The sequence below is a fragment of the Entelurus aequoreus genome, linkage group LG07 (genome assembly GCF_033978785.1).
Source record: "Entelurus aequoreus isolate RoL-2023_Sb linkage group LG07, RoL_Eaeq_v1.1, whole genome shotgun sequence".
NCBI lineage: Eukaryota > Metazoa > Chordata > Actinopteri > Syngnathiformes > Syngnathidae > Entelurus > Entelurus aequoreus.
Genome location: NC_084737.1, coordinates 20,285,655 through 20,303,737, shown reverse-complemented (window position 1 = coordinate 20,303,737; position 18,083 = coordinate 20,285,655). Strand labels below are relative to the sequence as shown.

The window sequence follows — 18,083 nt, the reverse complement described above, 5'->3', positions numbered from 1 at the left end:
CTCCGGCTCCTGATTTTCTGTCGGAGTCTACTCCTTTAGCCTTACCCTTGAGTGGGTTGACCGCAAGGCAGCGGTGGTTTTGAGATTGGAGATTTCCTTCTCCTAGATGGGCTGCCTTACCAGGTTTATGAGCCCCATCTGCCCGAATGCAGCAGGTAGCACGGGAGTACATCTTACCCGTGGCGGTATAAGCCTGACCTGAGTGTACATGAGTGTACAGCTCTGGTAATGGGTACATTCGCACCCACCTGCACAAATGTACTTTAAAATGTAACAATCAAAAATAATATGACTTTTTTTTGGTTTACTAGCACATGCATATATAATATGCATTAGTTTGACCATTTAAAATCAACGATAATAAAAAGGAGATGCTTGGAAATAGCATAAAAATTCCCCCAAAACTTGGAAAAACGCGATTCATAGCGTTACCTTTTACTCCCATTCCTGTTTATGCAAGAAAAATACAGCTTAAATTAATTGGTCAGTTTATTAACAATTCATATTCTGTTGATGAAATATGAATACATACAGAAGTATTTCTGTAGCATCCACCGAAATCGCAAAGTTCATCAAAACCGGTGGTGAAAAACGCATACGTTCGTAATTATTTTGTGTAACCAATTTCTATTTTCAAACTACCCCATAACACCAGTTTTACATAAAACATCCGCGCGCGAAATTGTTCTAATAGTTTGATAATTTCTATAAGAAATAAACAACCTATTTTACTATAACATCTTTTCTGAATTATGCCTTCATAAGAGGGAATTGTTTCACCCGGAGAAAATTGTGTAATACATCACGAACGTATAACTGATCATAACATGGCAAGAAACCGACAAAATAAAGAAAGGATTATGCAAAGTGGACTACTTTTAATTCATGTAAACACGTGGTGCGATAAACGATATGCATCCGCCGTGCTTAGGGTATAAATAGAACATGTTGACGACCAGTAAGTTTATGCCGAGCGTTCGTCACGGACGGAAATAAGGAAAATAATGGGATTTTATATTAATCAACGGATAGTTTTGCCGGTAAGTGAATACTTTTATATCAATTTTCTATCAATGCGTTAACCTCTTGTTTTAGTCACTAAAGAAAATGTGTACTTTGATTGAATCAAAGTTGGGTACCCACGCTAACAATTTTCAATTTTTTTATTTTTTCAGCTTGTTTCTCGTCGCTGCTTTTAGTTGCATATTTTACATTACTCGCATTCAAATTGGTTTTAATAGTACTTTTTAAATATTCCATGCTCTTGCAAAAGCTTATGTGTATTTCTTGTAATAATTAGAATTATTCAATTTGCATACGTCCGTGATAGTCACGCCAATATATCGAGCGTCTATGCCGTGTGTTTGTGTAATTATTTCGAGTTTATGTCAATGATTAATTATGTTAATTTCATACACAATAAACCCAGATTACTATCACAGATAGATTTATATTCATAAAACAAAACGTTTTATGTTTTGATTTTCCAAAGTATGTTACTAGAAATCGTGTATTTACATATGTGTATTCGCTCATGACAATTACACGATGGAATTAGCTTCCCGAATTAGTTTTGGTGTGACCCGTTTCGAGCGTCCCACCGTTCATTGTATTCTTAAAATTGGCACTGGAAACGGCATACCGCATATTTATATTGCTGCTATATTAAATGTTATTGGTTTTTAAAAATATATCTGGTGCGCACAATCTAAAAATAGGCCTCTAAATCCCTTTTATTGTGATTTAAGTACACTCATAACTGTTACACCTTGTTCACTGACATCATTTGTGTAATTGTAACGAGCAAACCAAAATTGTGTGTTGGCTTTGAGGTCGGTGGCAAAGCATTGTCTTTTACATTTTCATTAAGTTATACAACAAAAGTCTTACCAATTATATTATGTAGCATTTTCTGCTGCCATTTACTTCTTTTTTTTTCTTTTTTTAAAAAATGTTTTTCTTTTTTTTTTTAGTAAGAAAAGGGATATGTATTGATAAAAGAACACAAACCGAGAGCAACAGGGAACTATGAAGAAAACAAAACAAACTGCTGAAACACAGCAAAACACTCACAGTAAATGTGTAGCAGATGGCGTCCACAAAGTACGTGCGTACTAGAGCTTGGCATCAAAAAGTATAGTCGATGGTCACCCGTGAACAAAGAATAATGTCCCGACAACGAAGGTAGCAAAAGGATCAACTTAAGTAGTCTTATATTTTTATTTTTTATTTTTGTATTTTTATTAATCAATCAACAAAACAATACACAACAATACCACAACAATGCAATCCAATTCCAAAACCAAACCCGTCCCACCAATGTTAGGAATAACAACAAACAGAGCAATTGAGAGCAATTGAGGACACACAAACATGACACGGAACAATACAAATGTAGTGAAACAAAAATGAACATTATCGACAACAGCATCAATATTAGTAATAATTTCAAAATAGCAGTGATTAAAATTTTTTATTTTTTTTTAACCATTTACTTCTTAATCTGAGGTATATGTACGCTCATGACAGTTGCACCATACCGTCTTTCGTAACGGGTTGGCGCCGTAGTGAAAGTCCCGGTGACCCGAAAACTAACATGCCCATTGAATTCCGTACCGTGTAGGCGCTTTCAACAATATAGCGCTGTACGGAAAACGAGCGTCTATGCGATTTGTTGTCATATGTTGCGAAAATGTCGCCGCGAGGCCAAAAAAAGCCTCACAAGTTCAAAACTATTCTAATTCATTCATATTTCACGGTCAGTAGTAAGAAAACAAAATCAGAAATTCTCGGTGAAATAGTGCACAATTGTACTGCCGACAGCGATTTTGGTGGATGAGATAGCGCTTGAGAAAGTCGTGAATGTTTGTGAAACGCAAACACTCCGGGGACCGTCTTGGGAATACGCAAATATTGAAACACAAGGAATGTGTAATACAAACCCCGTTTCCATATGATTTGGGAAATTGTGTTAGATGTAAATATAAACGGAATACAATGATTTGCAAATCCTTTTCAACCCATATTCAGTTGAATGCACTACAAAGACAAGACATTTGATGTTCAAAGTCATAAAATTTATTATTTTTTTGCAAATAATAATTAACTTAGAATTTCATGGCTGCAACACGTGCCAAAGTAGTTGGGAAAGGGCATGTTCACCTCTGTGTTACATGGCCTTTCCTTTTAACAACACTCAGTAAGCGTTTGGGAACTGAGGAGACACATTTTTTAAGCTTCTCAGGTGGAATTCTTTCCCATTCTTGCTTGATGTACAGCTTAAGTTGTTCAACAGTCCGGGGGTCTCCGTTGTGGTATTTTAGGCTTCATAATGCGCCACACATTTTCAATGGGAGACAGGTCTGGACTACAGGCAGGCCAGTCTAGTACCCGCACTCTTTTACTATGAAGCCACGTTGATGTAACACGTGGCTTGGCATTGTCTTGCTGAAATAAGCAGGGGCGTCCATGGTAACGTTGCTTGGATGGCAACATATGTTGCTCCAAAAGCTGTATGTACCTTTCAGCATTAATGGCGCCTTCACAGATGTGTAAGTTACCCATGTCTTGGGCACTAATACACCCCCATACCGTCACAGATGCTGGCTTTTCAACTTTGCGACTATAACAATTCGGATGGTTCTTTTCCTCTTTGGTCCGGAGGACACGACGTCCACAGTTTCCAAAAACAATTGGAAATGTGGACTCGTCAGACCACAGAACACTTTTCCACTTTGCATCAGTCCATCTTAGATGAGCTCAGGCCCAGCAAAGCCTGGGTGTTGTTGATAAACGGTTTTCGCCTTGCATAGGAGAGTTTTAACTTGCACTTACAGATGTAGCGACCAACTGTAGTTACTGACAGTGGGTTTCTGATGTATTCCTGAGCCCACGTGGTGATATCCTTTACACACTGATGTCGCTTGTTGATGCAGTACAGCCTGAGGGATCGAAGGTCACGGGCTTAGCTGCTTACGTGCAGTGATTTCTCCAGATTCTCTGAACCCTTTGATGATATTACGAACCGTAGAGGGTGAAATCCCTAAATTCCTTGCAATAGCTGGTTGAGAAAGGTTTTTCTTAAACTGTTCAACAATTTGCTCATGCATTTGTTGACAAAGTGGTGACCCTCACTCCATCCTTGTCTGTGAATGACTGAGCATTTCATGGAATCTACTTTTATACCCAATCATGGCACCCACCTGTTCCCAATTTGCCTGTTCACCTGTGGGATGTTCCAAATAAGTGTTTGATGATCATTCCTCAACTTTATCAGTATGTATTGCCACCTTTCCCAACTTCTTTGTCACATGTTGCTGGCATCAAATTCTAAAGTTAATGCCATCCATCCATCCATTTTCTACCTGCTTATTCCCTTCGGGGTCGCGGGGGGCGCTGGAGCCTATCTCAGCTACAATCGGGCGGAAGGCGGGGTACACCCTGGACAAGTCGCCACCTCATCGCAGTCTAAAGTTAATGATTATTTGCAAAAAAATAATATGTTTATCAGTTTGAACATCAAATATGTTGTCTTCGTAGCATATTCAACTGAATATGGGTTGAAAATGATTTGCAAATCATTGTATTCCGTTTATATTTACATCTAACACAATTTCCCAACTCATATGGAAACGGGGTTTGTAGTTTGACTTGCACAAGGAATGTGCTATTGTTTGTTTCAATAATTTGCATTAAATATTGATGTAGACTCTACATAATTTTTCAAGACAGTTTTGAGGGAATTCTTAATTTTGCTTATTTTTTATGTGAACAATATTGCAAAGAGCATGGATCCTGATCATTAATAGCCTAAATAGGTAACATTTCATCCAGCTTCAGCTTTTTGCATATTTAGGTTTAGTGGGTTATATGTGCTAAGTGGTGGCATTTAGCACTTATTACCTATAAATTTACCCATGGTATGTATCACAATGTGAAATTAGAAAAACATCCCTTCTTTCTCTATTTCAGATACACATTGAACTAGATCCATGGACGATATACGATGTAGTGGACGGCTAAAAAGAAAAGCAGAGCAGACCCATGACGATGAGCCACCACAAAAAAGGAAGAAGACCCCGCTGGAGAGAACACATGAATATCGAGAGAACATAAAAAAGGATTCTGAACAGTACAACATTTTCCGACAGCATGAGAATTTTAGGAATAGGCTGTATCGCGAACGTCGAAGCGAAGAAGCGATTGTCAGAGACAGGGAGCTTGCTCGTGTAAGGGCACAGCGCTATAGAGAGCGGAAAAAAGATAATCCTTCGAATGAACCACGGAAAACTAGAAAGGCTGCAGAAAAGACTATGACAGACAATTGTAACAAGGTTAAAAATTGGCGGGCTAATCTGAGTGATGAAAAGAAAGAAGAAATTAAACGCAAACGAAGAGAGGCGTATGCGGCAAAGAAGAAGAAAGAAAGAACGCGGAATTCAAATGTTAATCCTGGCCCTAATAGTCCGCAGACTTTTAGCCCACATCCCAGTGATCGTTCCAGTATTAGTCAAAGCCATACTCCCCAAGACTCGCAGTCGCCAGAAACTCCAAAAGGTGGGAATAGTGTTAGGCAGGCTCGCCATAGATTTAGACGACAGCTGATGAAAATGTTACCATCATCAAGAAATACGAGGGCAGATGTGTTAAGTAACGGCATTCAAATGCTGTCGCCTCGTTCAAGACAGGCCTTGGATAAAAAGATTCATATCATCAGTCCAAAATCAAGGAAAAAGTTGATGATCTGTAAAGATGTGTCCTCTGCTGTTAAGCGTCAATTTGAACAAATTAAACACAAACGGTCCACCAAAGATCTAATTGTACGACGACTCATCGCAAATGCCGTCAAGCAAAATCGCGATGCATTGGACTATTTCAATGTAAGCCGAAAACTGAAAAAAAGGATGGACTCAAAAACTCCATTGACAGTCACCCCAGCCACTGATGGTAACGTCCCGGCTCCACTGACATTCACCCCAGCCACTGATGGTAGGGTCCCAGCTCCACTGACAGTCACCCCAGCCACTGATGGTAGCGTCCCGGCCCCACTGCTAGCTAAGTCACGGGCAAAGATAGGAGACTTTGTTGAGGTACTGGTTTATCCAGAAAATGGAAATAACTCCAAGGCCAAAACATACCTTGCTAACGTTCAAGCAATTTGTCCGACCGGTAAAGATGTCGGGTTTCTCCAGAAACAGGGCACTTTTTACGTCTGGTCGGCATTGCATGACCGGTCCATTGTTAATATCGTTACGATATTGCCTATTCCAAGAATTATTAGCAGAGGACATAATTTTTTTTTAAATACATGTACACTGAAATGGTTCAATTTATAAGGCCTAAATTAAAATGTTGTTTGTTTGCAATTGCCGACTGACCCACTACTTTTCTGCCTACCCAAAAGTTTTTATTGGTTTGTCCAGGAGTGATTTTTTTTTCTTCTATCAAATATTTCTAAATATTTATTTCCTCCTATTTATTGAGTTCCAAGTATAAACCCAGATTAGAGGCAATTCCTTACCATCTGATCTATGTCTACACTTGTCACCAATGTATCTTAGATGTCAATTTATATGCAAGTAAAGATATTTAAGAGGTATTATTCAGTAAAGCTACAAAAAAAATATATTTACCTGCCTACCGACCCAACCCTAAATGTTATGGGTCGGAAATTGCAAACACAACATTTTTTAAGGGAGTCTCCTGTCTTTGCCCCATATCATTCATATCATATCATATTGTGTATTGTTTTGTTTCAATACATGTTGCTTTTGAGGCTGTATTTGAATATATATATAGTGATTTATTTATATGCAAGTTTACTTGATTTCAGTAAAGGATTTGGTGTAACCATCATGAGTGTTCTGTTCAGTTATATTTCTTTTATATTTTGATAAATCATCATATTTATGTATTACTAAATTTAAATAGGTATTGATCAATGTTTAAGCTGTGTGTATTTGATTTCAGTTTGCTTTTGACATCTTATTTAAAATTGTAGTTGAAACTTTTACAACCTTGTGTTGCGCTCATGATGGCGTAACCAAACTAGATTTCATTTAATGATCTTATTTTGAATATTTATTCCCTTTTTTAGATTTAGTATATTTAAATATTTTTATTTATAAACATTGAATACATTTCAAATATCAATAAAATGCAATTGCCTTCATCTTATAGGGTAATGTTTAGTTACACCAAGTCATGAGCGTAACACTAAGCTTCATCACTTTGACTTGTAATATCTCTAATTCTGGTGGTGTTTTATGCTTTTTTCTTTTTGGAACATGTACTATCCATATATACATATACATATACCTTCAAATCCTGATCTAAGCCCATTGAATGCAGCCAGGGACTGGCAGATGCGAGTCGACTTAGATCAGAGGCTCATTTTCCCCCCGGCGATCGCAACGACCACCCTGCGTCCAGACCTCGTCCTATGGTCTGAAACCTGCCATACAGTCTATATTATTGAACTGACAGTTCCGTGGGAGGATGCCATCGAAGAAGCGTATGATCGCAAGAAGCTGCGGTACTCCAACCTTGCAGCTGAGGCAGAGGACAGAGGCTGGAGGGTAATGGTGCGCCCAGTGGAGGTGGGCTGAAGGGGCTTTGTAGCAAGCACAACAGCAAAGCTCCTTAGGGAGGTTGGAGTCAGGGGGCAGGCTCACAGACAGGCCATGAAAGATTTGGCCAACACAGCAGAGAGGACGAGCCATTGGTTGTGGTTGAGGAGGAGTGACACCAGCTGGGCTGCTAAGGCTAACACCTAATGGGATGCACACACCCAAGGATTTGATCACCCTAGGGTGGGCCCTTCCTCGGCAGAGGGTGTCTTGTGGGAAACACCCCGTGACGCTGGGGCACACAACTGAAGATGTGTCCCAATGGTGGAAAAGCCTCCCAGCAGTGTCACTTAGCCTCATTTAGGTATGCGGTCAGGTGCAAGCCTGGCCCAGGGAGGAGGACGCCCCTGCCATGCAGAGTCCCCAGGGATTGTACCAACTAGTCCTTTCAACAAATTCAATAAAGTCCCATATAAAATTATTTTTCTAGCAATACTTTAATTTTGCCTTTGAAAGTAACACTCCAATGTCCATTAGTAGAGCTGTACACATGAATGATGGATGCAAACAAGCAAGTAAACAACAATTAATGGCCAATGCAGTCACATCTTATTTGAATAAAGTGCAACCAACACTTGAACTTGAATTAACGAGAGGAAACCTTTTCTCACATTTTAAACATTCAAGAAACTTTCAATACAAGTAAAGTAACCAATATTTTAACAGTAGATGTTTTGCTAGTTTTGCTGTTGTTTTTAGAATTAGTATTAATGCAAACACAAACTAATATGAAAGATTTAAAGCAACCAAATCTCTTCAGGTTAAATGAGCACTGGGTTGACATTTTTAATAAACAGACAGTAGCAGAGAAACGTTTCAACAAATGCAAACACCACAACACAATAACATAAAGCCATAACACAATAACTATAAGCTAGAAGACGACAATAAAAGACAGAACGGAAGTGACGGTGGGCAAGTTTCGTCGACTCACCGACTTCCTCAGACAGAAAGTTGAAAAAGGTAAAGAACAAAGTTGGAAAAGTAAGGGAAGTGTGACCACTTTTTCAGTCATAAATAATTTGTCTTATTTTTTCAATAACACTAATATACTATCTTCAAGAATCTAGTCCGTCGCCATAACTTGCTCCGCTGTTAGTTCTGTTTTGTCCGTCGCATCTTTTGTGGCCTAAAGTTGTGTTGTGGCTTTATATTATTGTGTTGTGGCGTTTGTATTTGTTGTGGCTTTTGCGATCGTGCTGTAGCATGAAAGTTGTTTTAATTTATGATATTGTCTTGCCGTGTCTGCATTTGTTGTGACCTTTCACAACCACTTTAAGTATCAGCCTTTTTTTGTTTCGCCGACTGATGGCGATGACATCACAGACAGGCAGACAGACTTGAATAACGTTTAACGTCCTTGTCATTAAGTGTTAAACTTCACATGAAGCCTGCTGTTCCTAAATCCAATGTTTTCCTTTTTCTATTTTCGATAAAAGCGATCAATACCCTTTCAAAAAGATGTTGCCGGAAGGTTGAATCTAAGGAATATAAATCCATACATCGATTAATCGTTAAACCCCGACTGACTGGTAAATTGTCATTGACAATCTTAAAGATTACTAATCGGATTGACTCTAATTTAGCCATTAGATTTTAAATGAATTCATAAATATTTACTTATACTGTTACTCTGTTGCTCTCTAGGCTGTTTAAAATAATAACTATGTTAAATTGTTGTCCAATTAATAGCACGGACAGGAAAATTGCTGATAAAAACAAATACTATTTTTTTTAGGCAAACATAGGGTTCAATATGATGTCGGTTCACCTTTTGCAGCTATTACAGCTTCAACTCTTCTGGGAAGGCTGTCCACAAGGTTGCGGAGTGTGTTTATAGGAATTTTCGACCATTCCTCCCAAAACGCATTGGTGAGGTCACACACTGATGTTGGTCGAGGAGGCCTGGCTCTCAGTCTCTGTTCTAATTCATCCCAAAGGTGTTCTATCAGGTTCAGGTCAGGACTCTGTGCAGGCCAGTCAAGTTCATCCACACCAGAATCTGTCATCCATGTCTTTATGGACCTTGCTTTTTGCACTGGTGCACAGTCAAGTTGGAAGAAGAAGGGGCCCGTTCCAAACTGTTCCTACAATTTTGGGAGCATGGAATTGTCCAAAATTGTTTGGTTTCCTGGAGCATTCAAAGTTCCTTTCACTGGAACTAAGGGGCCAAGCCCAACTCCTGAAAAACAACCCCACACCATAATTCTTCCTCCAACAAATTTCACATTCAGCACAATGCAGTCCGAAATGTACCGTTCTCTTGGAAACCACCAAACCCAGGCTCGTCCATCAGATTGCCAGATGGAAAAGTGTGATTCATCACTCCAGAGAACTTGTCTCTACTGCTCTAGAGTCCAGTGGCGACATGCTTTACACCACTGCATTCGGCGCTTTGCATTGGACTTGGTGATGGCTTAGATGCAGCTGCTCGGCCATGGAAACACATTCCATGAAGCTCTCTGCGTACTGTACGTGGGCTAATTGTAAGGTCACATGAATTTTAGAGCTCTGTAGCAACTGACTGTGCTGAAAGTCGACAACCTCTTTGCACTATGCGCTTCAGCATCCGCTGACCCCTCTCTGTCAGTTTCCGTGGCCTACCACTTCGTGACTGAGTTGCTGTTGTTCCCAAACTCTTCCATTTTCTTATATTATAGCCGACAGTTGACTTTGGGAATATTTAGGAGCGGGGAAATTTAACGACTGGATTTGTTGCACAGGTTGCATCCTATGACAGTTCCACGCTGGAAATCACTGAGCTCCTGAGAGCGGCCCATTCTTTCACAAATGTTTGTAGAAACAGTCTCCATGCCTAAGTGCTTGATTTTATACGCCTGTGGTCAGGCCAAGTGTCTAGGACACCTGATTCTGATCATTTGGATGGGTGGCCAAACACTTTTGGCAATATAGTGTATCTAACTATCGTCCAGATGTCCGACATAACTCCACCCTAAATGCTCCCTCATCACACTCACATATGGGTTTAGTTTTTACTCTCTGTGTTTTTTAGCTTCTTGTTGCTCGACAGTCTCGTGCATGGTGGCTTTTGTCTGGAAAAACACCAGCGATGATGTCACCGACTTATCGACAAATGAATTTGTCTGCGACACGTTTTTTTTAATGATTTTTGTTGACAAAGTCAACGGTTGGTTGCACCTTACTTGTTACTGTCCTTACTTCCTACAGATGTGAATGTGTCAGGGACGCAGGACACGTATTTATCAACATCACTGTTATCATCAGAGACATACTAAAATATCATTATTTTGGTGAACTGCTCTGACTATTTACTGTAATACAAACTACGGAATGAGTACATTTTAATTTGGGGTTTACATATCAATGACAATTGTCATTGTTGTATATATGACATTTATTTGATCTAATCGTCACATGATTATAATTTTTACTAAACATGAAAAACACAGTTTATATGATCTACCACTACTTATATTATCTACAGACTAACTTGTAATATTTTACACTGTTTTAATTTTATTGTGTATACAAAAAAGTATTAAGTTTCCATAGTAGGAAAAACATTTATATATTTAATTGATACCCGCCATCCTGTGTTTTTGTCTAATTATAATTGTGATCAAAATTGAATCATTCAATGATTTTTAAAAGATGTAATATCGGTATCAGCATTAAATTGGCCGATACTGCCCCTGTAACTACTTGGTGTTGGATCCAAACCCAAATTTTTAGTATCACCCACAGATAATGCAAAGTATCAAACAGAAGAATAAATGTTTAGTACATATCAACAAAGTGTAGATAGAACCATGTTACAACAGGAAGTTTTATCGAGAAAAAACTGGCAATCATTTTCGTGTGCGGCCCGGGTGAGGTTTCCCGTGTTGAATAAAATTAAGTCAAAGTTACCACTAACAGTAAATTAGCTAGTAGATTGTTGATAGTTTTGAGAAAATAATACTGGAAATGATGTACTATTTTAGTGCATATTTCAGCAACTAAATTAGGAGCCTGTGTTTTAAAATGGTTCTATTAGTAATTATATATGAAATAATATACTGCAAAATCAGTTTTAAACCATATCGTCCATCCCTAGTAAAATGTCCTGTCGTCCTGGCTTGTTTTTATTTTCTTGTGAATAATGTTGTAAAGAGCAGCGTGTTTGTGCGCCACTAAGATTTCAAGACAGTTCATACAATAACTTGTTGTTCCTAAATGCATGTGAACGTGACTGGGCAGAGCTGGATGTTTCTAAAACATGTGTTTGTCTTGTTGTGTCCTGCAGACGTCTGTGAAGAACATCTTCACTCTGAGCAACAGAAGTGGAGCTTCAGGGTGGTAACGGAGGAGCCACAGCCTTTCCACATTAAGAAGGAAGAGGAATACCCACTGATTCCACATTTTACAAAGGAAGAGGAGGACTCACTTACCGCTCACATTAAAAAGGAAGAGGACCCACTGACCCCTCACGTTAAAGAGGAAGAGGAGGACCCACTGACCCCTCACAATAAAGAGGGAGAGGAGGACCCACTGACCCCTCACATTAAGGAGGAAGAAGAGGACCCACTGACCCCTCACATTAAGGAGGAAGAGGAGGAACACAGCATCAGTCAGGAGGGAGAGCATCTTAAAGGACTGGAGGAGGTTGATGTCACCAAGATGCCATTGACTGGTGTGATTGTGAAGAGTGAATATGATGAGTTGAAAGTGAGGAGAAGAGAGAGGCGGAGCATCCAAGCAGCAGCTCAACTCAACACATGACAACAGAAGCTGATGGAGACCACTGTGGAGGATCACAAGCAGACAAGATCTTAGCTCCACTATCAGATAGTGACGACACAACGTCTCACTCTCCTGACACTGATGATGAAGACTCTGAAGATGATAAGACATGTCACACTGACAACACACACTTGACATGTTGTCACTGTGACAAAACTTTAAAATGGCGTAGTAATCTGAAAGTACACGAGAATACACACGGGAAAAACCCTTTTCCTGCACATAATGTGGTAAATGTTTTGCACAAAATAGTTGTCTGAAAATACACACAAGAATGCACACTGGAGAAAAACCGTATTCCTGTTCAGTCTGTGGTAAAGATTTTGCAGGAAATGATCATCTGAAAATGCACGTAAGATTGCACACGGGAGAAAAAACATTTTCCTGTCCAGTCTGTAGTAAAGGTTTTATACAAAGTGAGACTCTTTAAGTACACTGGAGACAAACCATTCACCTAGAAGACATTATTGATAATGCAGAGCAGAAAGCACACTGGTGAAAATCCTTTTATCAGCTCAGTCGGCTTTAAGGGTTTCATAGACAGTCTAACTTTGAAAAGACTCACGAAAAGACACACACTCAAGAGAAACCATTTAGTTGCAGTATGTGTGATGAAAGATTCCCTAATAAGTAGCAGTGTAAGACACACAAGTGTGCGGGTAAGTACAGCAGCAGCAAATGAAGACGCAGGATGTTTTGTCATTTTTCTGTGTGTTAAAAGCTTGACAAATTGCTTGTAACTTTTATGTTCCAACACATTTACCCTTGCATGCTAAGAGCATTTTTGAACTGTTAGCGATCTATAGTTTTCGTTTTTGGTGAATGACTAGGGGTGTAACGGTACGTGTATTTGTATTGAACCGTTTCAGTACGGGGGTTTCAGTTTGGTTCGGAGTTGTACCGAACGAGTACACATGCTAGCAGCGACCGGGCTAGGACAACATGTAAAAGCCAGAGCTGGAAGACCCTCCTGCCTCGTTAAGATCTCCCGTTTGGGAACACTTTGGCTGCGCGATACAACAATGGAGGACGGAGGTTTGCCGACATTGTTCAGCAGCTGCTTTTGACAACACATCATACATGTGTTGCACCTTTCCTGCTTACGGCTCCCAGACCGTAGTCGAGGAGCGCAGGGGAGACACTCCTCCAGGGCCGATGTATTCTCGGGGGCAACACCCTTCACTCTACCCGGCAGTGGGTCTCCACAGCTCCGGACTCCAGGGTAAATGACGAGTCCGGCGATTAGTTGCAAATTGTGGCTTTATTGAGGTCTTGCACACAGCCAATTCAACAAAACACTAGCCACTCCCGCACTCACGCTATTGCTCCCTCACCTCGCTCGCCCACACACTCACCTCACATGCTGTCACATATTAAAGGGCCACACACACACACACATACACTACTCTCATAACACATGCTAACCAATTTGAAGCGTCACCACCGCATTCAAGCAGCCTCTCCTTGGTGAGTCAGGCAGGGCTAAAGCAATGACAAATGTTTTTATAGCAGCAGATATAAGTCCATATTGCATTAAAAACTAGATTTTGACCCACTTCTATGGTGGAAGAACAATGAGCCCATATATCCTTTTACTGCCAAGTTAGCCAGGCTGGGGGGGAAGAAAAGTTAATCTGAGGCTGAGTTGACTTGAAACTGTTTAATGTTGCACTTTTTATATGTAGAAGAAAAGTTTTGTCATTTTATTTCATCTGAGCCACAACTTAAGGCAGTTTAATGTTGATTAACGTGGACCCCAACTTAAACAAGTTGAAAAACGTATAGGGGTGTTACCATTTAGTGGTCAATTGTACAGAATATGTACTGTACTGTGCAATCTAGTAATAAAAGAATCAATCAATCAAAAAAAGCACTTTATATGTAGAAAGGTTTTGTTAAGAAACTATTCTGAGCCTTATCTTATTTATTTTTTATTTGATATATGTTGACCACATTAACCCTGGCAATGGACCCTGTGTGTATATGTATGTTATGCCATTGTTTACAAATTTGGTAAATAAAAAAAGAAAACATTTATATTTTGTTGTTTTCTTACTGTACCGAAAATTAACCGAAGCGTGACCTCTAAACCGAGGTACGTACCGAACCGAAATTTTTGTGTACCGTTACACCCCTATAAATGACAGATCATGAGAGATTATCATCACACTTCAACATCTCTAACATGTAAATGGTGCCTCTTTCCTAGATCAGCATTGTAAATGTAAATATGTTCTTCATTGTTTTACCCTGGATAAATAGATGTTAAATAAATACATGTAAACTGGGAAGTAAATGTTTATATGCTGCATTACCCAGGAAGGTTAGTGCTCTAGACAGGAGCAGGAAGTAGGTTTGAGTTATGTTGGAGGACAATATGTGTGCCGTTTGATCAATAAAGAGTTGATATATTGTTACATGTTGTTCCTGCTTTGTCAACACAAGAAACACGTTTGGATAGGACAGCTGCTTGAGCGTCGCTCTGAGACTAATTTGATTGGCCAAAATGTGGGAGAAGTCACTCCAAATTACATTCTGAAAGAACTTTGGATAAAACTAAATATTGTATCCATAATACATCCTGAAAGAAGTTTAGATAAAACTAAATATTATATTTAAAATACATCCTGAAAGAACTTTAGATAACACTGTTACCAAGTTTTGTGCTAATACATGACACATTCAAGTAAAATGTTTAAAAACATTCCTGGATGTCATTTCGACAATAACATTACATTTGTCTACAAATCATTTAACCATGCAAGTGAGTTTTCACCTGTGATTAATCATGATTAAACCAAATTTCAAAATGTGATTAATCTGATTCAAACAAAAATAATAATCATTTGACAGCCCTAAATATTGACACTAATAACGCAAAGCTGTCATGCAGGCCGTTTTTTTTTATTTTTAAACTGTCATTGCTCAAAAATAATAATGAATCAATGTTGTTATACATTATTGACCTATTTAAGGCTCCAATTACTTCAAATATTACACTTTGAACATTTTTTGGGGGGTAGGAGATTGCATAAGGGGGCCCTATTGGTGTCAATATTGACATGTAGGCATGAGCAGACCCCGACCTCAAAGCCTCATATCCGGAGATCTGGGGCCGTACTTATCAAGCTTCTTAGAATTACTCCTAAGAAGTCTGCTAAGAGTTGACTTAAGAGTAAATAAATTCTTCGCTGAAAGCTGCACTTAAAAGTTAGTTATCAAGCGTCTTACTCACACTTTCAGCGAAGTGTAGGACTGAATCTTAAGTGTCACACTCAGAGCTGAATTACGACATTACTATGTGCCGTAAACGGAATTTTAGGTGACGTCATTTCTGTGTCCATATAAATGACCAATCACGGAAGGGAATCCCTTGTCTAAGAATAAATAAATATCTTAGAAATATTTAAGTGGACAATGGGAGTGTATATTTTGACAACAAACTACAAAATAATACAAAACAAACAAACAATATTGGCAATGAATCAAAAATAAATGTTTCCTTTTTGTTGCACCTTTCCTGCTTCCTGCTCCCAGACCATAACAAAGAGGCAGGGGAGACACTTCTCCAGGATGTATGCTCGGGGCAACACCCTTCACTTTACCCGGCAGTGGGTCTCCACAGCGGACGACTTTAGAGTGAATGATGAGTCCGGCGATTAGTTGCAAATCTTGCTTTATTGATTGCTTGCACACTACCAATCCAACACAAAACAAACTAGTCCCCGCTCGCACTCACAATACCGCTCCCTCTCTTCTCTCGCCCACACACTCACTGACGTCACTCACCTCACATGCTGTAACCTAGCGTATGTGTGTGTGCCACACACATACGCTACTCTCATAACATTTTCTTTCCAATTCATTAATTAGGCAACTAATTTGAAACTGGTGTGGGTGGCTCTATATATACTAGTCCACTGCAGCCACATGCAGAAATCAACAAGGAATCGAAAATTATTAAATCTGTGACAAAAATAATACCTGCTCTGTCTAAACGATACCGTTTGATCAGCTGCTCGTCATCAAACAAAGATGAACGTTCGCGCACGTCTCTCGCCTCAGTACCATCCCCTGCTGGCAACTCCTAACCACTTAAGACACCTCTGAAGGTCTCTTAAATATCGTGGAGAGTAGGAGTGATTCTTAGACTTAAGAACGTTGATAAAAAGCTTTTATTCTTAAGTTTGAGAGTAGGACTAAATTTCGCAAATTTTCAGGACTGAAGTATAAAATGGCACTCTAAGAAGCTTGATAAGTACGGCCCCTGATCATCTTAAGTGCAGTAATGACAGCTTGATGGTTGATTGAACAGTTCTCACTGCCGAGCTCCGCCCACTACGCATGGGTATAAATAGGTACTGACCGATCCAGCACTTCAGGGCATCATCATCCTCATTTCAAACAATTCTGATAAAAATCTGAGTTTGTGGAACAGAGTTGCAAAATGTTGAAAGTTTTGTGGCGAGCCGTCAGATCAAAGTTTGTCGCCAGGCCACGCCCACATCTTATGGTGTGGGCAAAGTTCCTTCGCAATTTATCATCGCCCATCTGTGGAGTGTCAGTCATTTTTTGGCCGTACAAAATTCAAATTTGGACAAAGCAGCTGCGCTTGGAATTGAAGTGTTGAAGCTTACTCCCTTGACTTTTGATTTGGACTTAGTTATATATATTGTGGGGAATACTTGGTAAGGATACTCACCCATGGCCTGTAAAGGTCCGGAACAAGTATTCTTACTTAAGTGCCTAGCAATCTCGGGACTATGGCTAGTGGGGAGACTGACTTTGAGGGTGGAGGGGATGTAAGGTGGGGAGGAAGGGTGGGTGGGAGGAGCTGAGAAATTGGAAACAGAAACTGTTATAATTGAGTTCAAAGCAAAGGAAATCCCCCAAGAAGTGTTGGTCTTGTGAAGTATGATGTTAGAGAGTTTATTCCTAAACCTATGAGATGCTATCAATGCCAAGAGTTTAGGCACATTGCAAAGTTTTGTAAAGGTCAGGTTAAAATGTGCGTGCTGCAGTGGGCAGCATGAGTATGGCAAGTGTGGCGAGGGAATCAAACCAAAGTGTTGTAATTGTTGTGTACAAAGCAAAGGGAAGGAGGCGACAACAAGGCAGAACTGCGTTTTTGATGGTTAATTTAAACCTTTGATGAATGTGTATGCTACCACTAGTGAGTGAATGCAGACTATGTGTGGAATTAACAATGCAGAATTTACCAGAGGTTGTTGTCGGTGCGTGTTGGATGTATCTTTCGTCGAAGCCAAAGGGGAAGGCGAAGGGGTAGTCAGCAGGAAGGCAAGCAGTCGGGGGCTGGAGAGAGGCAACTATGTCAGGGTCCAAACAGTGGTCAAGGATCGGGGAAGGCAAGCAACAAAACGGGAGGAGGTCGTGAGGCAAGACACGATCACGGAAGACACTGTGGAAGACACAAAGGACATCAAGACAGGAACGAGGAAGAGCACAATGAAGGCGAGCAAGGAACGAGGGAGAGGTGCCAGACGTGATGTTTACTCAGGTGAGATTGGCTACGTTCTGGCGAAGGTCTCCTGGCTTCGCTGTCTCTTTATGCCGCTCACTCTCGTCAAGCCCAGGTGTGCTGATGAGTGATTGCCTGCAGCCTTGTCGCTGCCCAGCGTGAGCGGGGGCGTGTCCGAGCGAGCAGCCAGAGGAGGAATTGTGACACTCAGA

At 40.0% G+C, this 18,083-nt stretch overlaps 1 protein-coding gene across 2 annotated transcripts in view; it reads left to right on the top strand.

Annotated features, from left to right (window-relative positions):
* The window catches only part of LOC133652985 (uncharacterized), a 14,421-nt gene extending 1,443 nt beyond the window's left edge, over positions 1-12,978 (top strand). The window contains exons 2-4 of one of the 2 annotated variants that reach the window (XM_062051961.1): positions 4,972-5,988; positions 11,896-12,138; positions 12,275-12,978. In XM_062051961.1, the coding sequence (XP_061907945.1) occupies positions 4,992-5,988; positions 11,896-12,138; positions 12,275-12,279 (1,245 nt within the window). In that variant the 5' untranslated portion in view covers positions 4,972-4,991 and the 3' untranslated portion in view covers positions 12,280-12,978. Of the gene's footprint in view, positions 1-4,971; positions 5,989-11,895 lie in introns of both variants that reach the window. The other variant, XM_062051960.1, reaches the window with a different exon arrangement.
* Positions 12,979-18,083: the final 5,105 nt, after the last annotated feature.